Genomic DNA, 26161 nt, shown 5'->3' on the forward strand with positions numbered 1-26161 from the left:
GCAAACTGCTTGATTTCAGTTCAAATGAACAACATAAAAGTAGGCTTTAAACACATATTGCACTAAATGTGCATATTTTAATCAAAAGTAATCCAAAAATTCCTGGCTTAAAAGAATTTTCAGACTCCCTTTAAGAATAATCTTTAATTGTTCTTTCAAGGTATTAAAAAAAAACAAACTTCATTTGTGTAACCTGGAATGAGTAAGACACACTAGTAAAAGGCAGGCCCAGGTCAGTAATTTCGAAGTGTTCCATAGTAATCAAAATGATAATACTGCCAACACTTAGTGACTGCTACTTGCCAGGCACCGTGCTAATCCTCACAACCCTATGAGGCTTGTACTTTTATTATTCCCATTTTACAGATGAGGAAACCAAAGCACTGAGAACTAATTAAGGGACTTGCCCAAAATTTCACAACCAGTAAGTTGTGAAGTTGGAATTCAAACATAAGCAGTTTGGCTCCAAAGCCCACGCTCTTGGCCACTATACCATTCTATCACAAAACTTTACAGTGCTTTAAAAACTAGTCATTTACACCCAACCAAAAAACCAAAACCAGACCCAGTGCCGTCGAGTCGATTCTGACTCATTGCGACCCTATAGGACAGAGCAGAACTGCCCCACAGAGTTTCCAAGGGGCGCCTGGCAGATTCAAACTGCCAACCCTTTGGTTAGCAGCCACAGCACTTAACCACTACGCTACCAGGGTTTCCAACAGATGTACATAAAAACACAGCCTGCAAGAGGCAAATAAGATATTTCCCTTCATCCAGGGTAAAAGCTTTGGCTCAGATACAATTTACAATATCCATGAAAATTTAAAATAGGCTAACTTTTAAATAGGGTGGTGAGGTTACCTCAGTACATTCAACTATACAAGCAAAAAGGTAGCCTGTCTTTCACAACATCCAATTATACACAAATAAGGGGACTATTTGTTCAATTTTAAGGGAAAAATTCTTTAGAATTTATAGTATACATATTGCCTTGAAGGACCTCAAGAAGTACAAAGTCTAATGGCGGAAGTAATATAAGGCCTCACACACACAGTGACAACCAACTTGAGAGTCATCCGTGGTGATGTTTTCATCAATTCCCCCATAAAGGAGAAAATTAACAATGTGCAATGAGTTTTTTACAAAACTAAATTTATCCAATGTTTGAATCTGAGATTATGTCCGCCCTCCTATTTTGGTGTTAAAATGTATTTTATTAAATAAGGTATCAACATACAGTGGTGTTTTGGGGATTTTTTTGTTTTTTTTCATGTGCTTAGTTGGCACATTTTTAAAAGAAAAACTTAGAAACTCTTGTTTATCCAGCTTTTTATTTCTACTTTTTTTTTTTTTTTTAAATCCCTGAGTCTAGGAACCAATGAGCAAGGTTAGCCAGAAGTCATCAATGCAAAAAAACACTAAGTAATAACCTGGCTAGAGAACTAAAAAGAAAAAAAAGTTCCTTAAGGAGTTCAGTAGACCAGCAATTTTGGAAAATTATTCCCACTGCATAATTCATCATAAAAATGTAGACTAAGCTGTCATTCCAAAGAGTGCTATTTCGGCTATCAAAGCCAGCAATAATTCAAGGCTTCAAAAACCCTTAGTGATATTACCACGCTAATGTTACCTACTGGAGCTGTAACTCTAGATCAAAAAAGCAGATGTTTAAAACTGAATAAGGCTGCTCGAATTTGACACCATTACCTTGATAAGCCTTCCCTACCACCACACTCCTCCCTACTTAAAACCTTACCCTTGAAACAAGTGTTTTTAAGGATCTTCCTCACTGTGATAATGTAACCAATACCTGTTACAATTCGTATCATGAATACTAAACTTTAATTAACCATATAAGTAGAAGTAGTTAAACAGAGAAAACAAAAGGACAAAAAAAAAAAATCCTGAGAGTTTGTTACTCAAACAAAACGAGGGTAGTTACAACTGCAAGTTTAGCTACACATTCTCTGTAGCTGGGATAATAAACAAGTGAGCACAAAAAAAAAAAAAAAAAATTTCTGAGGACTTGTTTTATTAAACCACAGAACCTAAGTATATCTGAAGGTTTGTGAGGCTGCTCAACAAACTGGGATTCTTCTATGTGGCACTTCCCTGATTTGGGATAACCTTCTGCAGACCTGCACAGAGTCTGGGCAAGCTCCTAGAGTACCCTTTCTGATTTTCCTCTGAGGCTCCCAGCTGGAGATGCATGAATATTTGTGGTCATTCGAGGTGGGTGTATAAACTAGGGAGTGTCTCCTAAAGACAACACAAAGAGCCAACAGCAAAGAGTAAGCTTCCCTTTCCTCAAAGGCTTCCTTCCTATGTCTGCTTAAACAAACCAAAAAAAAAAAGTCTCCAAACTTCTTCCTCTAAAGGAATTGCAAACAGACGCCTCTTCTAATAGCAGCAAGGCTCATCACACCTACAGACCAGACTCTGTAGGGCTGCAGGAAATCAAAAACACCACTCTCCCTTCCAAAGGGACGATGAGAAGGCTAGAACCCAAGAGGAAATGCACATCCACACACACCCTAACCTGGGTTTGGACCACAATGATGAATATTGGGGATTATTAACTGGAGTTTGGTAGGGTGAAATTTCAGAAACAAAGCAAGCTGCCGAATGAAGACTGGAGGCTAACAGTTCTGGAAATGTCATCTCTCCACCCCCAAACGTACGTACTTATCGCATAAAGCAGCTGCACGCCTGCGAGAGCAGCCTAAAAAAATCCACTGGTTCACAAGACAAATGCAACTGCCCAACGTGAACACTAGAAGATTCAAATCCGATGGCTGACAATATCCTATAGGCACAACCAAAAGCCACTGTCCTGGGCGAGGTAGGAGGCATTTAGAGTGTCTCTGTGGAACCCAGGCTCCTTGGCTAAAAAAAAAAGGCTAGCTGATAACAACTTCAGATATCTGGAGCTAGAGGCTGTCTTACTTCACCTGACACCTTCAGCTCTAGCATCAGCTACTGCAGGAAAACAGGGCCTCTTAAGATCAGTGACCCTGACCTCCCCAGTTCTCGAATGCTCTGACAAGAAGTAAATTAAAATGCAAACCATTCCAGTCACCGTTAAGTGTTGCCTCCATACTCTATTTGACTCAACTCTATGTTTAAGCAGAGTTGGGATAAATCTGAATTTTAGAACTGGATAAAACATGGTACAGATTATCTAGGCCAACCTTCAATTTTACAGATGAAGAAACTCAGATCCAAAAGGATGAAAGACAAGCTCAAGGATACACACAAGTTAGTGGCAGAACCAGACAGCCTCCAGACTTCACACCAGGCTCACTATGCCACAGAGCTTCTCCATAGCCCAGATCCCCTCCTGTGCATCGTGGGGTCCCCAGGGCTCTGTAATGGTGTAGAAAGTGATGTTAAGAGTGCCATACAGTTACAGGGCCTGAAGCAGGGAACTGGGGTTACAAAGCCGAGACAGATCGGAAAGCCAAAAACCTGTGACTCCTGACATTGTCAGTATCGGGAAGAAACAAGAAAGAGCACCACAGCTAGACAATTCAGATAATACCTTCCCCCTCTTCTGCAACTTAAGCAAAAAACAAATAACCATTGGCATTATAATTAAATACAGCTGGCTTAGGAGTCCTTAAGCTATGAAATCAGATTTTAAAATTTGGTTTGTTAAACTAGCCCAGTGGTTTTCAACCTTGCCTGCTGGTTAGAATCAACTTACCAACCATGTGTGTATGTTAATCATCTTGACCATTCAACATGGTTTTGGCATCCTGACTTCTAGACTTCCCAGATGGGGCCCCCGAAATAGTGCAGTCACGTACCTACTTTGCTCTACCAAATTCCTGACCCACAGGATCAATGTGCATAATGAAATGGTTGCTTTAGACCATTATGTTTTGGAGAGGTTTGTGAAGCAACAACAGTAACTGGGATACCTGGGAAGCTTTTAAAGACCCACTGCCCACTACACAGATCATTTAAGCCAGAATCTCTGGGGGTAAGACCCAGGCATCTATTTTTAAAGAATCCCAGAGCAGTGTGACCCTTCTCATCATGGTCTTTTAACTCCTATCAAGTGATTGGGTGGGACCATGCTAATAAGGTACACGGAACCCTAGTGAGGGGATTCATCAGTTTTGCCATCTCGCTAGGCTTGAAATGAGCCATCCCAGAGGTGGGAAGGAGAGGACCCGACTGCCACCAAGGAAGAACAGCCAGAAGTAGAACACATGCTTTGGACCCAGGACTCCTGTGATGAGAAGCAGGAGGGGGAGGGAGAGAGACTGAAGATGGCGAGAAGCTGTGGCAGAAGAAACCAACAGGAGACAGCGCAGTGGGCTTCTCAGCTCAGTGCCTTTAGGCTGAGGCTTACTGGTAGAGTAGGGTGCCTCCGGGCACTTACTGGAGAGGCTAAAAAAGCTTTGAAACATTTGCCTGAGCAGGGCAGAGGCCAAGGGCCAGAAGAGGCATGCCTGTGATCATACCTGGGAAGAGGCTGTCCTGATGGAAGAACTGTATCCTGAGCATTCCTGAACTTGAATTGTAAACTGTTACTTCCCTAATAAACCCCCTAATTTTGAGTATTGTCTGTGAGTTCTGTGTGGCCATTGCAATGAATTATTGAACCCAAGAGAAGTAGAGTCCCGTGGGAGGGATAGTTGATGTCAGAATTGGTAAAGATGGCAGGAGAGGAGGCATGTCTAACCTCTGCCTCATAGGAATCAGTCGTAGGGTGTTCATCTTGATTCTCCTCCCACCTTGTGAAGTTAGAGGAGGTCAGATGCCACCCCGATGCCATTTTTACACCCAGGTGATTCCAATGTGAAACAAAGGTTGAGAACCAATGTCAAGATCTGCAAGGAGCCCTGATGGAGCAGTGGTTAGAGAGGCTGACTGCTAACTGAAAGGTCAGCAGTTTGAAACCACCAGTGGCTCCACAGGAGAAAGATGTGGCAGTGTGCTTCCATAGAGATTTACAGCCTAGGAAACCCTATGGGGTTGCTATGAGTCAGAATAGACTCAATGGCACTGGGTTTGGTTTGGCCAAGACCTGCACTGTCCAATAAAGTAGCCACCTGCAACATATAACTGTTTAAAACTGATTAATAAAAAATAAACCTTAAAATTCACTTCCTCAGTGGCAATAGCCACATTTGGACAGCAGAGATACAGAACATTTCCATCACCACAGAAAATCGGAGAGTGTTGGTCTAAACTAGTGTTTTTCAAAGCTTGGTCCTATACCAGCAGCATCAACATCACCTGGAAACTGACTAAAAACGCAAATTGTTAAGCATCACCTAATTAGAAATGGTGGGCATATAGTTCTCCACATGATTTTAATTCACACTCAAGTGTGAGAACCATTGGTCTTGTGACTGCCCATACAAAATCATTTTTTCCACATCCTTATCTCATATTTAAATCTTTAAATTGTCAACTTTTAGCTTCGTTCTAATGTAATAGAGTAATTCACGTGCCATAACAATTTCAAAGAGGTGTTTTTCTGTTACCAAGCTCAAGAATAAATGCCTTTCAATAGTAAGCAAAGAACTCCTTTAAAAAGTTTGATGAAGAAATGGAATCACCAGAATGGAAATAATGAGAACGTTCACATACTGTAAAGAATATGATCAACATCACTAAACAATTTATGTAGACATTGTTGAATGGGAACTTAAACTGCTGTGTTAACATTCACCTAGAACACGGTGTTTTTTTTTTTTAAGTCTGATGAAGATATTCTCAGCTATTTATAATAGCTAAGAAAAATAATGCCTAAAAATACAGAAATGGTTAAAAAATTATGAAACTCAACAGCCTATTCAATTATTAAAATTATCATTGTGGAAAACATGTAGCGTGACAAATAGAAATGATTTTGAAAAAAACAAAACACAAAATTGTAATTGTAAAAAAGTATATGAGGACAAGGACAAAATGAAGGTAGAGGAAAAATAAAAACAACTGATAAGAATGATTTCCCCCTTTTTAAAATTTCTGCCACGCTTGTTACAAAGCTTCCTATGCAATAAACGTTTTTATATTGTTTAAAGATACAATTCAAAAGAGATGAGATTGTGTTTTGATGTGAAAAGTCCACTAAAAGGACAATTTAGTAAAATATAAAATAGTCCTTGTTGTTGTTAGTTGCCTCTGAGTCACTTGTGACTCACGGCAACCCCACACGTGCCAGGCAGAACTGTGCTCCAGAGGGCTTTCAAGACTGTGACCTTTCTGAAACAGATTGCCAGGCCTGTCTTCCAAGCACCTCAGTCGGTTTCAACTGCCAACCTTTTGGCTTGTAGTCAAGTGCTTAACCAGGAATTCCTACTTTACCGATGATTCATGGAGTTGTTAATCTCGTGGTAACATGGAATCAAGACTGGATTCAAGCAAACAAGGGGCTTGGAGTGGGTCAATTCTCCAGTCTTTCTAGTCCTGAGTGTCTGTAAGGATTTCCCCTCTCTTCGTTTTTAACCTTAGATCAATCCCACAATCATTATAAGAATTATGCATACTTACAGTAAAAGCAGCAAAAGCCAGAACCTGAGTAAGGTGGAAACCTGTCAGAGAAAACTCAAATATTTTCCACTAAGAGAGAGCGATAGAAAAGCAGTAAGACTACGCCTTGTCAAAGGTGGAAAACTTTAGAAACCCAGAAAAACAAGGCAGTCCCGTTGAGTTTCAGCTCTCACAGGTTTCACTGTACAAATAAAATTTGAAAGAGAGGTAAGAAACTTGACATATTTCTTGTTTATTTGGTTTTCACTTAGTTGTTCAGTGGTAAAATGGCAAATGAACGGATTTCCAGAGGAATTTCTTCTTATTTTTGTATTTGTAGAGTGACCTTTGAAAAGACAGCTCCTGAACCCAGATGTAATCAATTTTTTGCTTGATTCAATATATTTTCATTTGAATATTAGCAGTACTTCCTTTAGGCAGTTCTGCTGTTAGTAAACCTAATTTTCATGTTACCAAGGAACAAAATAATTTTTGAGTGTTTTTGTGTTTTTCTTATGTCTTATGTGTTTATCTGCTTTTCTCTGTTAGCTTTTCAGGTAAAGTTCCACAAACTCCTTTAAGTTCTAAATGCGTATAAGCACACTGTTCTGGCTCCAGGGAAGATTTGAGAAAGGATAACTTTTGACAGATAACTCTGAGAAACCTTGCTGTCTTGAGGATGCCTACTATTTGGGGGAAACTTGTTCCTATACATGTTCTTTAAAATTTGAGTGCATGGCATGTGTAATTTTAGTAAAAATTGGCAATGATACAAGTTCTTCAATTTATCCCTAACCAGATTTTGCCAGAAGAAGCTGATTAAGTGGTAGGATGATAAACTGACCACTTTGGTATTACTTTGAAATTTTATACATATTTTTTTTTCTCAGCTCAACAGGTATACCTATTTTTAAGTTGAAGGGGAAAAAACTCTTTCAACTTTTTACCGTGGTGATGCAAAATGTGATTTAAAAAAAAATACTCTGCCTTTTTAGATGAGCCACAACCAATTCTCTTGATTAATTTGGGTAATTGAGAGTTACCTAGAGGAGTTACCATCTTCAATTCTAGCAGTTAACTATGCTCTTAAGAAAAAGGAAATCATTATTTTTATCATTGAACTTTAAGTAGAAGAGAGATTCGACAGAAACTTTTCATAATAATAATAATGAAATAGCAGTACTTGGTGTATTGGGTATTCTTGAATCTAGGCACTGAGTACACAAAGATGAATCATCTTTATAGTCCTTGCCTGGAGGAGTCCCAGAGTATAGCCGGAATTCAGCTACATCAGAGAAAGGTCTATAACATGAAAGCCAGAAATCAAAACATACAGATCAATATGCTTTAGGAAAAAAAAGTAGGTTATATAGGGAAAGGAAACTCTGGTGGCATAGAGGTTAAGAGTTACAGCTGCTAACCAAAAGGTCGACAGTTCGAATTCACCAGGCACTCCTTGGAAACCCTATGGGGCAGTTCTACCCCGTCCTATAGGATAGTTATGAGTTGGAATCAACTTGATGACAATGGTTTTGATTTTTTTTTTTTTTTTTTAATATGGAAAAAGGTGCCCTTGTGGCACAGTGGTTAAGAGCTCGGCTGCTAACCAAAAAGTTGGCAGTTCAAGTCTACCAGGCACTCCTTGGAAACCCTATGGGGCAGTTCTACTCTGTCCAATAGAGTCACTATGAGTTGGAATCAACTCACCAGCAACGGGTTTCTGGTTTATAGAGAGAAGACGATCACTAATATCCTCAGAAAGAGGAAGAAGATACTAAAACGATGAAACAAAAGTAGGATGCCACAGGAAAAAAAGTCAGAAACCAAAATAAAAGTGCTTGAAAATTTAAAATATGATAACATAAATGAAAAATTAAACATAATGGTTTGAAGATTAAACAGAGAAAATCTCCCAGAAGGTGGAATAAAAAGAAAAGAGATGAAAAACAGAAAGGAAAACTAAAAACAATGAAAGGACCAGTTCAGGAAATCCCACATCCAAATCAATGTTCCAGAAAATAACGGGAAAAAATGGAAAGAAAAATTCATTAATGAACAAATTTAAGAATTGTTTTCAGAACTGAAGCACATGTGTTTCCAGGTCAAATAAGGTCCATTATAGTGTTTTCTCAAAATGAAAAAGAAAATATCCTACAAGATTCCAGATAGGAAAAAAACAGGTCATCTCCAAATAATTAGAAATCCAAATAATTTGGGGCTTCTCAACAGAAAACACTGGAAGATTCAAAAACATTGGCTGTCGTTAAGATAGAATTTGATACCCGCCCAAGCTAACAATGAGCTAAGTGGGTAGAATGAAGATATTTTCATGGCTTCAAAAAAAGTTTTCTTCCTATAATACCCTTTCTTATGAAGCTACTAAAGGATGTGCTCTACAAAAAAACAGGCACATCCTGTAAACCACAAAAGAAGAAAAGTAAAGCAGAAAAACAGGAGATTCCATGCAGAAAGGAGGCCAAAGGAGTCCCCAGAATGATGGTGAAGGGAAAACCTAGAACAACCGGTCAGATAAGACTACCTTCCACAAAAGAGCAGGTTAGAGGGGCCAAAGAGAATTATCTCCAAGATAAAACCTAAAGAGTATGTGGTATCTTTCACTATCTGAAGAGAAGATTTGGACAAATGGCAGAGAGTTCGAATGTTGAATTAATAAGTATATACAAAAAGAAGTACATGAAAAGCAGAAAAAAAAAACAAAAAACAATTGTCAACTCCAGGGAAAGAAACCATAGAATAGAACACGGCTCAACAGTAAATAGTGTTCTACGTAGTCATATGGATAATGTAAACACTAAACAATGATCCAACCAAAATCTGTTGCTGTTGTTGTTAGTTGCCAGTCGAGTTGATTCCAACTCCTGTGTGTCAGAGCAGAACTATGCTCCATAAGATTTTCAAGGCTATAACCTTTCAGAAGCAGATTGCCAGGCCTTTCCTCCAACGTGACTCTGGGTGAGTTCGGACCGCCAACCTTCTGGCTAGTAGTCAAGTGCTTAATCATTTACACCACCCAGTACTCCTCCAACCAAAATTACTATATAACTACACTGGGAAAATGGGGGGAAGGGGGAGGAATATGGAGGTAATAAGGCAGAGAAAGAGAGAAAAATCCTCACGTTTCATGGTAGTACACTGACATTGATAATGCCAAAAATTGAAAAAAATCAAAAACTAGCACTGTTGTTGCTGTGTGCCATTAAGTCAATTCCAACTCACAGCAACCCTATAGTACAGTGCAGAACTGCCCCACAGAGTTTCCTAGGTTGTTACCCTTACAGGGACAGATCACCAGGTCTTTTCTCTCACATGTTTTTCAAAAATATGAAAAGAAATTCCAGAATTAGCTAAAGCCACTAAAAGGGTTGCCTCTGCGAGAGAAATGAAGAGGATTTTTTTTTATCATAGCCTCTATAACTATTTCGTACTTCAAACCATGTGCATGAATAACACTGATTTAAAAAACTAGAGCCCAAGCTCTTACCCACTAAACCTGTGTTTTTCAAACTATAAGTTGTGACCTATTATCGCGTTGTGAAATCAGTTCAGTGAGTCACAGCCATTATTTTGTTATGAATTAGAATAGGATAGGATAGAACATAACAGAGACATTGCACACAGAGTATTTTTTTTACAAATCTTTACACACACACACACACACCGGGTCATAATGTAAAATACATTTTTATCTGTGGAATGTGACAACGTAATATAAAAATCACCACTCTACTACATTGCAGCCCTGGTGGCACAGCGGTTAAGGGCTCAGCTGCTAACCAAAAGGTCAGCAGTTTGAATTCACCAGCCATACCTTAGAAACTCTATGAGGCAGTTCTCCTCTCCCCTATAGGGTCACTATGCATAGGAATTGACTTAACAGCAAGAGGTACATTGCATTATATGTAATCACTTTCAATCCTGTTTTTGAAAGAAAAAGATTTCAATCTAACTTTATTTTAAAACAAAGTGAAATGTTGATGGCTAGTGAAAATATTCCATTATAACGCTCTTTAAAATCCCACTTACAGATCATGACTGAAGAATGCTCCTTCCCACACTAGTGAAAACTAAATACTCTTCGGTTTCTTATAATCAAATCTGTAATATTTGAGCCACAGAAGAATAACAACACAGACAACAGAGAATGGAATTCAAAATCACACAAATAATTTTAAAATGTATGATGTTATTGCACAATTAAGTGTACTCTGGACATGTTATCTGGAGAGACCAGTCCCTGGAGAAGGATATCATGCTTGGTAAAGTAGAGGGTCAGTGAAAAAGAGGAAGACCCTCAATGACAGGGATTGACACAGTCGCTGCAACAACGGGCTCAAACATAACAATGATTGTAAGGATGGTGTAGGACCAAGCAATGTTTCGTCCTGTTGAACACAGGATCGCTATGGGTCATAACCAACTCGACAGTACCTAACAATAACAACGTTCTTACTTCTTAGGGTATTTATCTTTTTAATTTTGTATGACTTTGATTAATATTTAAACTTCTTGTCTACAGAGAGGCTTGGGTAGAAGGAGCCACTCCAGGAGCCTTGGGAGTGGCTGTGAAACCAGCTTGGAAATAAAAATTTGCAACATATAACACATAAACTAGAAAATATATTTGTAGTTGACTATGAGGTAGCTGACCCTCCCTCATACAGTTTGCAAGGCGCACTATATACTTTGCAGTACAGAAAAATGGGAAAGTAAAAACTTTTATGCTTTTTTTCTAAGAGCCCAAATTTAGTCCAATACTCTTTTCACTTATCTAATTAGATACACACTTTGCTTTAGCTGTATTACCTCACAATTCACTTAAATAAAATACAGAATCAAGAACAAAAACTTCTGCAGAAAGTTCCATTACACTGTTTTTATGATAAAGCTTCACTTCCTAAAAGCTGTTAAGAATCAAATCCATTACTCTGTATTTTAAAAACCACCACCACCATCTAAGTTAGATACTGATATTGAAAGATATCAAAGAGATCTGTTAAGCTTTATATTTAAAAAAAAAAAAAATCCGTTGCCATCAAGTTGATTCCGACTATAGCGACCCTATAGGACAGGGTAGAACTGCCCATACGGTTTCCAAGGAGGTGGTGGACCCGAACTGCTGACCTTTTGGTTAGCGGCCACTGCGCCACTAGGGCTCCACCCAAACCCAGTGCCGTCATATAAATAATATGTATTTATTTATTTATGTGTGTGTGTGTGTGTGTGTGTGTGTGTGTGTAGTGAGGAGATGGGACTAACTGGGGTGGCAACAGAGCTGGGAAGACTTTTCACTATCTCTTTATACTTTGGTTTTGTAGCTACCAGCAAATTAGGAATTCTCATTCTATTTTCCCACCTGAATTGCCCTGCTTCCACACCCTGCTCCACACCCCACACTTCTACACACACAATCACCCAGAAGTAATTTGTGGCAGGTATACTTTCCTTTTTTTTTTTTTTTTTATTTGACAAAGAACTTTCTCCTGCTCCTGCAAAAGTGAACCTACATTCTGAGCACCTACAACACCAGCACAAATGCCACCTGTCTCTAAAAGCTGCCAGGACCTAGGTGGGTTCCACAGTTCCCCATCAGTGCCCCCAGTGCAGTGCAGACATTTACTAAGCACCCATTATGTGCCAGGCATCAAGCGAGCAAGGGCATGAGACACAAAATAAGACAAGGTACCTGCCTTCGGTGAGCTCACAGCCTCAAACGGGGACAGAAGGGGAAACAGGTAATTTCCAAACAATATGGTTCATGTAATGACAAGTATACGCCTACATAGTTAACCACATTGTTTTTAAACTTTTTTCCTGTCTCTTCCTACACCTCTGGGAGGTGAGAGCCTCTGGAGTTGGCACAAGATCTGCATTTATTTTTGCATCCCCTGTGTCAAAGCATGGTATTAGCTGAACTTCATAAACATCTCCTGGACAACAATGCAATGGTATTTTAAGAAACAACACATGTATTTCTTAATGTTTCAGAACTGTGATCAACATATGGTCCAGCTATTAACCTGGATCTTTAAGGTAAAATCCTAGAGTTTCAGGACCAAAAAACATTTTTAAACTCAGAAACCCTGTGAGCTATTAGTCCTCACCATGCCATTTTGGCTTTGATTCTATAGAAGGGGAAAAATTATGAAACTAAACCTGTCTGCTTCTCTTCCTGAAAATCAACACACTCTGCTTGTTTTTACTGGTAAAAAATAAACCCGAAAATTTTCACCCAGTAATGCTGAGCTTCTACTCATGGCTAATACAGTAGTAATTTCTTGCAATTTTCAAGAAAATAGTAATTTTCAATTTGACACAAGTTTACCAGTATTAGTATAATGACCTCATACACTTCAAGCCTTTGGACTTCCAGGTAGGAATAATAATAATATCCTCAGTATTCCAGTCATCCACCCTCTCTCTGCCCTTAGTTCTATCGCAAAACAAGTAACAGAAATGAATTACAAGTGCAGGTATGCCCCACTTTTCAAAAGTTCGGTTTACACCACTTCACTTTTACAAAAGAATTACATCAGTACCTGTTTTCACTAACCAAAAGAAATCTGAAGAGGATTTTTGCTTTTATGAAAAAAGCTGAAAAGCAGAAATAGCATTCAGCATTTGTTTCGCAGCGAACCATTAAAAACAATAGCCTACGTTCAGGTTTACGCTAAGTATAACACCCTTACGCGCTCCCTGATCAGCAAGAGTGGAGTCTCCAAGCTCCATCCCTGGGAACTGTAGTCAGCATCTCAGCATCAAGCCACCATAACCTTGAACTGTATCTGTGAGCATCTGTGCTTTATCTTGATTTTGTGCATCCCTTAGCAAGATGTTAAGGTATCAGAAAAGCCTAACAGACCTGGTAAGGGTGTTAGACGGAGCGTAAAACTGGGTGTAGTTTAGTTGTTTGATACGGGAACGCTCAAAATTTTTTCCCATACAGATTAATGGTAATGGCTTCTTTGCTTCCCACCATTTCAGCTTATGAAAGCTTTCATAGGAACACTCTGCTTTCGGATAGGAGGGGAAACCCGTATAACATGAAGCATTGTGGCAATTAATCAACCAAGAGCCCAAGGGAGCAACTGTTTCTATTTTTAAACGCACTGTTGCTTTAAGGAAAAACCCTGTGGAGGAATATGAAACCAAACTGCATAATGAAAATCCAAATGCATTTGATGTCTTCATCCCTGCAAAGACAGTAATCCTAATCTAGGGGCAGCACTGCCATGTTGTTTCCACTCAGTATGACTATGGCCTGGACACGAGGAGAATTCCACATAAAGAACCCCATCCACCTTCCAAGAAAGGGATCTGTCAGGACAACAGAACAAGAGAACACCCATATTTCACGGCTATTCTTATAGCTCTAGATAGGGGACTATTCCAATCACCAGGCAGATGGATAAATCCCCAAGACCAGCCTACAAGTCTTTACTTAAAAGATCCTAATTAATAACTACAGTGGCAGCCCTAAAAATGATCAACTGATGATTTAGCATTTCTAACCAACTGTCCACAGTTACAACTGCTTTTCAAATTCCACAAAATTAAATCTGTTTCTTTCCACAAATGGCAAAGGTTCATTTCATGACATAGGAACCAACCGTAGCATTCATAGCCAAGAGTGACAAGAAGCAGGTGCCAAACCAGCAAGGAAAGGACACCATCAGATGCAACGGCCAAACAGCAGGAGTTAAAACATTCTACCTGTTTCCTACACTGTTCTGAAGAATCTGACCCAGCAGAATTTTTTCTCTAAAACAATATAACAACATCTAGTTTTGGGGGCAAAACTTTGGTGAGGTGGGTATCTAATTTAATTTGTAAATATTTTAATTTACACAAAGAGTGAACTATTACTATGAAATATACAACTACACTTCTATAAATGTATTCAAAAATAATAGGACAAAGGTACTGAAAAACATTGTCCAAGGATGCATCCATTACGGAAAAGTATCTCGTCACATTTTCAATATAACTTAGCTACTTAATATCACAAGACAATTATAGGTAGTAAAACTTTTGTAAGCTGGGTAAAAATTGCTAGGCTGGACACAAAAAAAAAGGACACTGATCTCCTTATAATTTCTTCCCCCAAAATTAGCAAAACTGTGCCTGATCACCACATGATTATAGAATGGTGGTGGTCCCTTCCTTTAGCAATAAAGTAACAAGCCCTACTTCAGAGTTTCTTGTCACTGAACATCTCTGACCTGCAAAATTCACTGATGTAGGGCATCAAACCACAGGTAACTCTTAGAAACACACTCATGCTCACTTCCGAGACAAATTAATTTTCAAAAGCCTCCCCTTTTTTCTTTTATATTTTTACAAACTACTGCCTTGCTGTATTGAATGAATTCCAAGTTTTCTTCTCAGGGGCTTACCAGAAAAATGCCAAATATTCAAATTATTTTCAGGCATTTTCCCATACTGCTGCATGGAACAGGGCAGAATTAATAAGGATCCAACAGTTACCACTTTTCAAATGCAAATATGTTGCCATCAAGTAAATGCAGCCTCCTTTTAAACATCCCCCAGTCTCTACACAGTTCAGGGCACTACTTTTGTTTCCCTGAAAATCAAAATTCCCGCATTATATTCAGGCATTATCTCAACTCAGCACCAACAACAAAATAGATTTTAAATGGTCCGGGCCTGAGTCTGCATCATACAAATCTGTTTTGCTTTGTGTCTTTCCCCCATTTTACACACTAAGTCCCTAAGCAACTCTGTCAAAGGAAGCAAACAGTGCAGGGGTGTAAAGAATGAGGGGCACTGGGTTCCACAACATAAGGCCTTGGGCTCCCGGCTAGTGACTTGCCCGCTTCGGCCTCAGTTTTCTTATCTGTAAAATGTGGCCGCTAGACTAATCATTTTATGGTCCCAGGCAGCCCCTCTCTGGGTATCATGAAGCCCGCCAAGGGCACAACTGATGGGCACCATCTAGACTCGGGAGGGCTGTGGCCAGGGTGCCCGGCCAGATGCCGCTCTAGATGGGCGGGCACAAGAGGGGGAGGGTGGACAGAAGGAGGAGAAGAACTTGGACTTGTAACAGCTTCAGACAGGAGCGTGCGACAAACTTGAAGCCGCCCTCCTAACAATAGAAAAGAGCACTGCTATTTTCCTGGCTCCAACTTGTAGAACCTTCTCCCCTCCCTCTCTGTATCCGCGTTACCTTTCTCCCTGTTTGGTGTTAGAAGGAGGAGGGTGCAGGACCGTTTGATTCCCTTCCATCTCTACCACGCACTTGGTGTTCAGTTCCAGTTCTGAAAGCACAAGGAAAAACGAACGTTGCAAAGTCGAGCATCCGTCCTCCAGCCGCCTGGGCGCGCCGCGTTCGGCTCTCTCCTGGGAGGCGGCCGAGCCGGGAGCCAGGAGTCGGTGCGCCGGGAGGCTCCGGTCCCCAGGGCGAGCGCGGGGACTGCCTCCGCCCGACTCCCCGACCCCGGCTTCCCTCTCGCAGCCCCATCCCGCGCCCTACCTCGCGTCCCCGCGCCCTCGCAGTTGCCAAAGTTGCCCCCGCCCTCCTTCCGACCAGAAATGAAAAGGAGCGGAAAGCTGCTCACCTCGTCGGTTCATGGGCCGGACCCGGACGGCAACTTTTACCTTGGTATCCGACATGTTGTCGGCGCTCACCAGGCGGCTCGCTGCGCCCGCTCGGCCCGAGGCGGCCCCTCACGCGCGGCGCCACCGCCGCCGCAGCCGCGCGCCCCCCGAGCGCGGCCGCCGCCGCTCCGCCGTCTGCTCCGCGAGGCAGCGCCGAGGCGCGCGGGCCATCCCGGGGGAGCGCGACGCGGGGAACGGCCGCAGCCCGGGGAGGGGCGGGCGCGCGGGGCGGGGCGCGGCTGCGGCGGCGGGCGGGGAGGAGGCCGGGCCGCCCCGGCCCAGGCGCCGCTCTAGCCGCGCCGCTGCAGCCGGGCGCGTAGCGCCGCGGCCCCTCGCGGTTGCCGCTGGCCTGGCCACGCCGCCATCTTCCGCGTTTCGCGGTTGCCCGCGCCCTCGGGCTGGGGTCGCCGCAGCTCCGGGGAAGGCCGGACGCGGCAGCGCGCGACGCCCACCTTGAGAGCGGCAGGGCGGCCCGGGTGGGAAGGGCGAGCGGCGCGGGGCTCAGGGACAGCTGGAATCCGGGGCGGGAGGCATTGTTCCCCCGGGTGGGGGGTGCCCGGGCCAAGCCTGTACCAGCGCCTTCGGGGACCCCACGGGGGCCGCTGTCACCCGCAGGCCCAGCGCCCTTGGGCGGTATGGAGGACTCTGACACGCCATGCCAGGTGGGCAGGCCTTACCCACGGAATTAAATACGCCTCAACCGAAATACCCGCGCGCCGCCCCCCTCTGCCGCAAACAGCATGCAGCGGTATTTCAGGATCGTTGTGGTGAACCGAGACTAGAAATTAATCGATGAATCTACCACGGAAAGATTGTGCATTTGTAAATAGTGATCTCGCTTCATTCCCTTCCCTTCCATTTCTCTTATCGTGGGAGGGATGTCAAGAGGGCTGGGAGGGTCATTAACTCTTACATAAGAATTTAACAGCAATGAGTTCTGGAGTCCTGCCAAGAGGAGTCTTTGCTGCCAGGGCGGAACTGGGCGAATTTGATTTATTCTGTTTGGTTCAACAAGTGCTTATTGAGCGCTTGCTATGTGTCAGGCGTTTTGAAAAGCTCAAAAGAAATCTGAAATCCAGAGTTCACGGCTGGAGAATCTCAGTTTTCCTTTAATGTGGAAATTCATTTGTTGATAAATTGATTCACTGAAACTTGGATTGAGGGCCTACTTGGTGCAGGTTGCTGTGGAGGACACACACATGAAAAAAGTGATGAATCCTGTACCCTGGAGACAGATGCTAGAAATGTCATGGAGACATGTATAATGCTAGACAGTGTGGGCAGGCAGTATGAGAGAGGTTCGTTCGTCTCTGACAGGTGCCAACGTGTGGGCGTGACTTTAAGTGAGGCTCCACTGATGCTACTTCTTTACCCCTCTGTTTTTTTTTGGGGGGGGGGCAGTTGGAGCCATCTACCTGTGAAAGGCCTGTTGCATCTTTTCTTTCCCTCTCCATTCCTACTGCTGCAAGCCTAGTTGGAGCATCCATTCATCTACTCAACAAATGTGTACTCAGCTACTACTATGTAACAATGTTTTAGGCTCTTGGGATATATTACTGAACAAAAGAGGCAAAAATTACTAGCCCCTGGGGCTTAGAGTCTAGTTCTGTGCATATCTTCTCACCTTTGGACTACTGAGGCATCCTTTTAAAGGATTATCCTAGCTCTACCTCCTTATAAAACTCACTGCCACGTGGAGGATTCCAACTCACAGCAACCCTATAAGACAGAGTAGAACTGCCCCATAAGGATTCCAAGGCTGTATGTAATTTTTACGGGTTGGTCTAGTGGTTAAGAGCTCAGCTGCTAACCAAAAGGTCAGCAGTTCGAATCCACCAGCCACTCCTTGGAAACCCTATGGAACAACAGTTCTACTCTGTCCTGTAGGGTCGACATGAGTTGGAATCGACTAGATGGCAATTAATTTTTTTTTTTTTTTTTTGGTTAGGGCAGTTCTACTCTGTCTTACAAAGTCACTATGAGTTGGAATTGACTCAAGAGCAGTGGTTTTGGTTTTCAGTTTTTTATTGGAGTCCCTGGGTGGTGCAAATGGTTCAGTGCTTGACTACTAACTGAATGGCAGTTGGTATCTATCCAGAGTTGCCTCAGGAGAAAGGCATCTCTGGCAATGGAGTATTTATTTATTTATTTAATATTACCTTCCACCATTCCTGATACTCTTCATTTCATCCAGGACCTTTTCATGTAAAATTCCATCCCTATGATTAGCCATTTTTCTGGCAGTTTCCACCAATGGGAGTTGTAGTCCATTGAATTGTGTGCCTCCTGCCCCTGCCCGCCCCCACCTGCCCAAAAACAGTATGTTCAAGTCCTAACCCCTGGTACCTTTGAATGTGACCTTATTTGGAAATAGGGTCTTTGCAGATGTAATCAAGTTAAGATGAGGTCATACTGGATTAGGGTGAGCTCTAAATCCGATGACTGGTGTCCTTATAAGGGAAAGGAGAGGGTGACTTAGACACACAGAGAAGAAGGCTATGTGAAGACAGGCAGGAACTGGACTGATATATCTACAAGCCAAGGAACACCTGGGGCCACCAAAAGCTAAGAAGAGCCTTAAGAGGGAGCATGGCCTTGTCAACATCTTGATTTTGAACATCTAGCCTCCAGAATAGAAAGAGAATAAATTTTTATTTTTTTAAGCAATGCAGTTTGTGGTAAGTTGTTATGGCAGCCCTAGGAAGCTAATACAGGAATCTCAATCTCTCTCATTCTCTGCCAGGTAATGAAAGCCTTGAGTACTTGAGTAAGAAATTTCAACTTCATCTAAAGGCATTGGGAACTGAATGAAGGTTTTGGTTTTGGAACCCAGGACTGACATGGTTAATATGATGATACTCTATGTGGGAGTGTCCGATGAAAGACTATCCAGAGGGCTGTTGTAGTCATCCAAATAAGAGGCAATGGTGGCATGAACACAGCCCATGATAGAGAAAATGGGACCGAAGGAACAGATGCAGGACTTACCGTGGAGATAAAAGTGGAATGACTTTGCAACCAATCAGATACAAGGATTGAGGGAGATAAAAAGTTTGACCTGAAGGATGGCGGTACCATAACACACCATGAACGGAAGAGGAGAGTGGGTCTTGCAGTGAGATGGCATGATTAATTTGGTGTAGTTGGTTATATCAACAGCTTCCATCTGTTCTTTGCTAAATGGTCCTTCCTTCTCCTTTTCACCTTACTAGTGCTCTTCCACCTGGAGGGAAGAATTTGGGAACCTCAATGTCTTGGTTTCTTAGTGCTTCTGTAACAAAAAGCCACAAAGAAATTTATTTTCTCACAGTTCTGGAGGCTGAGTCCAAACCAGCGTCTCGTCTGTTGATGCTGTATTGGGCCTCTCTCTTAGCTTCTGGTGACTACCCACGATCCTTGGCATTCCTTCCTGCTTGTAGATGCATGTGCCTCCTTTGTCACATGGCATCTCCCACTGTATGTCTCTCCATGTCTGTTTTCTCGTTTTATAAGACACCATTCATAGTGGATTAGGACTCATCCTACTCCAGTATGACCTCATGTTAACTAATAATATCTTCAAAGACCCTATTCCAAACAGGGTCACATTCACAAGTACCGGAGTTGGGACTACCATGTAACTTTTGGGGGATACAAATTAAATCCATAACACTCAATCTCAGACATTTGGCAAGCAGAAATCCAAGTAGACCAGAGATTTTAATTGGACAGACTTAAGAATCTGGAATCTTCTAATTCCCCCATGTTGTTGTCATTGCTGTTGTTATGTGCCACTGAGTTGATTCTGACTCATAGCGACTCTATTTCCAAGGAGCAGCTGGTGGATTCTAACTGCCAACCTTTTGGTTAGCAGCCTGAGCTCTTAACCACTTCACCACCAGGGCTCCCATGCTTGGTGTTTTTCTTATCCTTGTCTATTTACTTGAAGAGATTAGCAGTTGTAAGTGCTTCCCTTCAGGGACAGCAAGGAAACTTCTGGGAGCTGAACAGAGTGTTCCATTCTGGAGTCAATCTGAGGGAAAATAAGCTAAAGGCTCAGCAAAGTAGTTTGCTGAAGTCATGCTGTGTAGAAGTAAAGGCCCATTGGAGAACTGGCCTAACCTGAGAAGAGGCCCTGGTGGGGCTTCTCTGTCTGACAGCACAGCTGGCCGAGATGTTCTTTTCAACCATCTCTATAATCCCCAAGGACCTCCATAACCAATGAATTTGGCCATGTACACTGGTCACTAAGATATAGCCTGGTACATGCATCTCACACACATGGCAGTTTGTTAGGAAGAGTTTGTTAATAGGGCTTGACTTCAGAAACTAGAAATGCCATGGGTTCTTAAGAGCTGGCGAGACAACTGAACATGAACATCCCAGAGTCTCTGGAATCATCTTGATTTGTGTGAGACTGAGATAGATAGGGTTAACTGTGCTGAACAAAAGAGCTTTTAAAAGATTATCATCTAGAAGCTGGGTAAACAGGAACCCACCTTGTCAACATGAGATAGGAATTACTATCTCCTTCTTAGTATCTTTCTAGTCCGCTCCTCTGCAGGATCCGTAGTACGCACAGAGGAGCAGAGTGTGACTGCTGTTTGACCTTCCTTAGCCCTCCAAAGATGGCGAAGTAGTGCTGAAGATCGAGTGTGCTTGTGCTGTATCCCATAACAAGTGATGCCAAAGGCTGCCAAGAGGACTCCATCTTGAATATCAGCGGGTTCCATCTTAGATTCCAGATGGGTGTGCAACCTAATTAACACACACTGCCATTCTGAGAAGTACCCGCCCCTTGAAAGAAGCTCACTAAATATTCATTACTCTGTTGTCTCCACTGAACCCATAAAAGCCCTAGCCTTGCTTCCCTTTTCGAGTCAGTCTTTTGGAGAGGCTTAGATCCCCCCAGACTCCTTTTGCTTGACTCAAGCAAAATAAAGCTTGCTGAAGATACAGTTTGTCTTTCGAGTGTATTCTTACTTGGGAAAAGACAACGACCCTTTGTGTCAAATTGGCAATTGGTAACAAGACTACGTTCCAAACCTAATTCAGTCAGAAGTAGGCTGTCCGACTAATCTAAAAACTGCCAAGGGCTTAAGTTTGCAGAGGATCAAATAGTGATCATGGGGCAGGTAAATAATTAAATAACAGGCTTTCTATAAATCTGGTTTAACAACTCTATCAATCAGTTTAGGCTAAATTATGCCAAGGTGACTGTAATGAGTTGAAATTGTCCCCCCAAAAGGGGGGACGAGTCAATTGAAGTCCTCATCCCAGGTACCTGTGTGAACAAGACTTTGGAAATAGGGTCTTTGAAGATATTATCTGTTATATTAACATAAGGTCATAATGGTGTAGGGCGGGTCCTCATCCTTTCTGAGTGTTGTCCTTATAAGATAGAAGAGACACAGAGAAACTCACAGAGGAAAGATGGCCACGTGAAGACAAAGGCAGAGGTTGGAGTTTTGTTGCCACAAGACAAGGAGTGCCTGAGGCTACCAGAAGCTAGGAGAAATAAGAAAGGATCTTCCCCTAAAGTCTTCAGAGAGAACATGGTCCTATTGACACCCTGAGTGTTGTCTTCCGGCAGACAATAAACTGTTGTTTTAATCCCCCTGGTTTGTGGTATTTTGTTCCGGCAGTCCTAGAAAACGAATACAGTGACCAACAAATTTTGAAGCTTACAAAAACACAGTTTTATGCCTGCCATGGTAGGTTGGTTGATGGAGCAGCCCCTAGCTAGGATAATGCTGGTTTTGTAGCAGAGGGAAGGGAGAAGGTAGCCGACTTACACAATGACTCTTCAAACGTCTCCTCAGAAGTAGCGCATGTCACTTCTGCTCAATTTTCATTGGATAAAACAAGTCACATGGTCAAGCCTAGCATCAGTGTGGCGGCGAAGAATAATCTTCCTGCCAGGGTGGAGATCCAAACAATCTACTACAATAACGTTTATACTTTCCAATAGTAACAATGAAACAACCCAAAACCAAACCCACTGCCGTATAGTCAGTTCTGACTCATAAGGACCCTATAGGACAGCATCGAACTGCCCCATAGGGTTTCCAAGGAGCAACTGGTGGATTCGAGCTGCTGACCTATTGGTTAGTAGCCAAGCTTTAATCACTGTCGCTATGAGTCGGAATTGACTCGATGGCAAAGGCTTAGTATTAACAATAGCAAACATTTATTATGCATTTGGCTACGTACCAAGCACAGTTCTTTTATCTTATTCAATCCCCACAATAACCGAATGAGGTACACACTATTATTATCATAAAGACCGAAACTTTAAGTAGCTTGCTCAAGGTCACACACACGGTGAGTGATGGCCTTGGGATTCAATGGCAGATCTTCAAAACCACAGCCATCATTTTTACAACACTATAACTGTTTCCTGGAGCACTGGTGGTACAGTGGTTAGGCCTTCAGCTGCTAACCATAAAAGTGAGCAGTTCAAATCCACCAGGCGCTCTTTGGAAACCCTATGGGGCAGTTCTACTCTGCCCTATAGGGTTGCTATGAGTCGGAGTTGACTCGATGATAATGGGTTTATAACTGTTTCATCTGACTCATAGTGACTGAATGTGACAGGGTAGAGCTGCCCCATAGGGTTTCTGAGGCTGTAATCTTTGCAGAAGTAAAGATTGCCAGGCCTTTCTCCCGTGGAGCAGCTAGTGGATTCGAACAACTGACCTTTCAGTTAGCAACCAAGTACTTAACCATTGGCGCACCACGCCTCTATATTGGGTTGTTATGAGTCAGAATCAACTCAACAGTGCACAATAACAACATAACTGTTTCAGATGGGTTTTCCAAAAATAAAGCTACTGGTCTGCATAAGTGAACATGCATATGGGTGGTTTTCCTAAACATGATAATAAACTTGTCCTGACTCATCTATACTTTTGGGCACAAAAAATATGATAAACAGTATAATAACAGTTGTTTGTATTATGATTTTCAGTTTAATGTAATTTGTTGTTGCTATTGTTAATTGCTGCCAAATCAGCTCCAATTTGTGGTGACCTTATATATAAAAGAATGAAACATTGCCCCGCCCTATGCCATCTCCATGATCTTTGATATGTGTGAGCCCATTATTGAGGCTATTGTGTCAATCCATCTCATTGAGGGCTTCCCTCATTTTTCCTGACTATTTTACCAAGCATGATGTCTTTTTCTCCATATAATGCAATATGTAGCACTTCTAAGAGAGTTACAAAATATAATGGGAGAAAGAAAAGGAGAGAATCTTTTGGCAGCTCTCATCCAGGATACAGGAGGTAACATTTGCAGAGGATATTAGACTTAGAGTGGCATAGCAGGACAAGCAAATTTTGGTGTCAGACTAATGATGGTTTGTTTTGCACTTCTGTAACTTATTTACTGTGTTTATTTTGGAGATTCAAGCCTTGGGTCTGAGTATCTAGAGTGGATACAATAATGCCATTCTAACAAGGTTCTTGTGAGGATTAGATGAGATAATATATGTAGAATGCAATTGCTGCCTGACACATATACATAGAACATTCAACAAATGGCAGTTGTTACTGTACTATAGCCATTGTTCAGGAAAGGATAGAATTTCAACAGAAATATTTGCAGGAGAGCATTCTATGTGGAGGGAAAAGTGAGGATAAGAACATGTAGGCAGCAAAACAATGAAATGCTGTGCTTTAGGAAGATAATTGAGCATCATAAACTGGAAAGGTAGGCCACGGGAGAAATCAGACCCTCAAAATGATCTGGAAATGGACTTGTCCAAGAAAAAAGGAAGGAGAGCCTGAAGAGGGAGAAGAGCAGGGACAATGGCGAGGAATACAAGGGTTGAGATGTATCCCCCAGTGGAAGTCTTGGTCTGTACTGCAGGTAGGTAGAGCCGTCTTGCCAACTTCTGAGCAAGACTAGCAGCTGATCAGAACATGGTGTTCAGTGTCTAGTGATGCAGAGACCTGGAACCCAGCCTCACCCACACAGTGACCTAAACAGTGGGTTCCAAACCTGGCTGACTATCCTTTGGGGACTGCTAAAAGAGGCATTCCTGAGTCCTTCCCTAGGACAGGGATTCTGAAATAGCCCATGCCTGGACTGGCATTTAGGATTAAGCTTGACTAGGCCACCCAGTTGCGCTGGCTGCAGCCCACAATGTAAGGGAAGAGAGATTGTCCCTGGCTGTTGTATAGCTTTCCTTCTTGAACATGAACTCATGGACTGATTTAGAGCTTACCCAAAAAGAGTCAAAAGAGGATCAGAACAAAACATAGACTTTTCCTGAGGAATTTATTCAGAGGTGAAGACTTCATGTTGGAAGCTGTGTGGGTGAGAATTCAGTCACTCACTACCAAGGAGTGCAGAGGAACTAGTGTGCTTTAACTTTTATTCTACAGAGATTCCTAACAGAAAGCCGAAAAGCTCCCCCATCAATTAATGAATCCATTCATTTATCAAATGTTTACAGAGCAGCAGAACAAGAGGTACTATGGGAGTCTCACACACAGAGATAATATCTGTTGGAGTTATTATCTGTCCCGTCAAGGAGGTCATGGGCAAAGAAAGACCATTTAGATGCCATCTAAAGTGGGAAGCACTCTCGCGGTTGGATGAACCAAGTTTGGTGGTGGGAAGCAGCGACTTAACACTGGAGGGGACATTTAAGCTGGATCTTAAAGGCTGAGGGGTAGTTTGCCAAACAGGGAAAGAGAAAATCTTAACGTTGCAAGAAACAGAAATTTACTCAAATCAGCTGAAGCCAAAAGAGAAATGTGTGGGAAGAGCACGCCTCTCTTAGGAGGTAACTACCCCAGATCTCATGAAGGGTTGTAGCCAGTAACTGGAGATTTGGAATTGAAGTTAGAGTCTTGTTTCATTTCAGCCCCGTGGTCATCATCTCTGCCTCTCTCTGCATGCTTATTTTATTCTTCTCTCTCTCTCTCCTGATGAGTTTTGTCTTATTCCCTGTACCCACAATGAAAATTGGCCACCTTAGATCCCTTTGTCTATGGCTTTCTGTTCCAGTTCCCAATAACAGCTAACCAGGCAGAGCAATGAGTAATATCTTGTGCTTTAAGTCAGTTGAGGTTCAGTTAAAGCCAGAATGTGTATGTGTGTGTGTGTGCATGTGTGTGTGTGTGTGTGTGTGTGTGTGTGTGTGGTAGGGATTAGTGATAAAGACAGGAGAGACAGAGGAACAAGGAATGTTGACAGGCTGAAGAAAAGTCTAAGTTAACTGGGCATAAGAGATGAGCACATGGAAGGGTGAGTGGTCAGCAGAGTAGAGGGCAGAGGGGATAGTGGTAGTTGTGCTTAGGCAGCCACAAAGTGTTTGAGGGTGGAGAGCACTGAGGGGATCATGGATGAGATTTGGAATTATCTGTTCCTATGTGTGGTGGGATGGAAGCTCTGGTGGCATAGTAGTTAAGTGCTACAGCTGCTAACCAAAGGTCGGCAGTTCAAATCCGCCAGGCGCTCCTTGGAAACTCTATGGGGCAGTTCTACTCTGTCATATAGGGTCGCTATGAGTCGGAATCGACTCGGCAGCACTGGGTTTCGTTTTTTTGGTATGTGTGGTGGAGGTTGGGTAGTTAACTTCTTCAGACCCACTACACTTACTCTGCTGTAGGGGTTCAGTTAGAAAGGGTATTTTCTTTCAGGTGGCAGAAAACTAGACATTGTATCTCCACATCACCTTCAAGTGTAAAATTCTTTAGTCAGATTCCTGTCCCTGTGGTCCTGCCCGCTGTTTGCTTCTAGATGTGATCCACATCTAACCAACCACAGGAAATGGCCTAAGTAGGAAGGAGGAGCTCTGTGGATAGGTGTGCAGGGTATAAAATCTGAGCTGTTAGACACTGATCCATCCTTGTTTCACACCTTGTACACACTTTAACTGTAAGCACTAGTTGGGTGGGGGTGAGTGGTAGAGAAAGCATAGTCAATAGCACATAAAGAAATGGTCTGGGAAACATGATGGGGGGGTCCTCTTGGACAGTCCTGTTCTATGGGTCATATTCAAAATGTCCTGCCCCTAGAAGATGAAAGTACTGGCATC

The 26161-nt window shown here is 42.3% G+C and overlaps 1 protein-coding gene across 4 annotated transcripts in view; it reads right to left on the minus strand.

The window, feature by feature from the left end:
• The window catches only part of KIF13A (kinesin family member 13A), a 225854-nt gene extending 209657 nt beyond the window's left edge, over positions 1–16197 (minus strand). For all 4 annotated transcript variants that reach the window (XM_064281127.1, XM_064281114.1, XM_064281123.1 and 1 more), the window contains exons 1-2: positions 16089–16197; positions 15698–15788 (exon numbers count right to left, since the gene is read on the minus strand). In XM_064281127.1, coding sequence (XP_064137197.1) covers positions 15698–15788; positions 16089–16143 — 146 coding nt within the window. In that variant the 5' untranslated portion in view covers positions 16144–16197. The remainder of the gene's footprint in view (positions 1–15697; positions 15789–16088) is intronic.
• Positions 16198–26161: the final 9964 nt, after the last annotated feature.

This window comes from Loxodonta africana, chromosome 1, assembly GCF_030014295.1.
Source record: "Loxodonta africana isolate mLoxAfr1 chromosome 1, mLoxAfr1.hap2, whole genome shotgun sequence".
In the NCBI taxonomy this organism is placed as follows: Eukaryota; Metazoa; Chordata; class Mammalia; order Proboscidea; family Elephantidae; genus Loxodonta; species Loxodonta africana.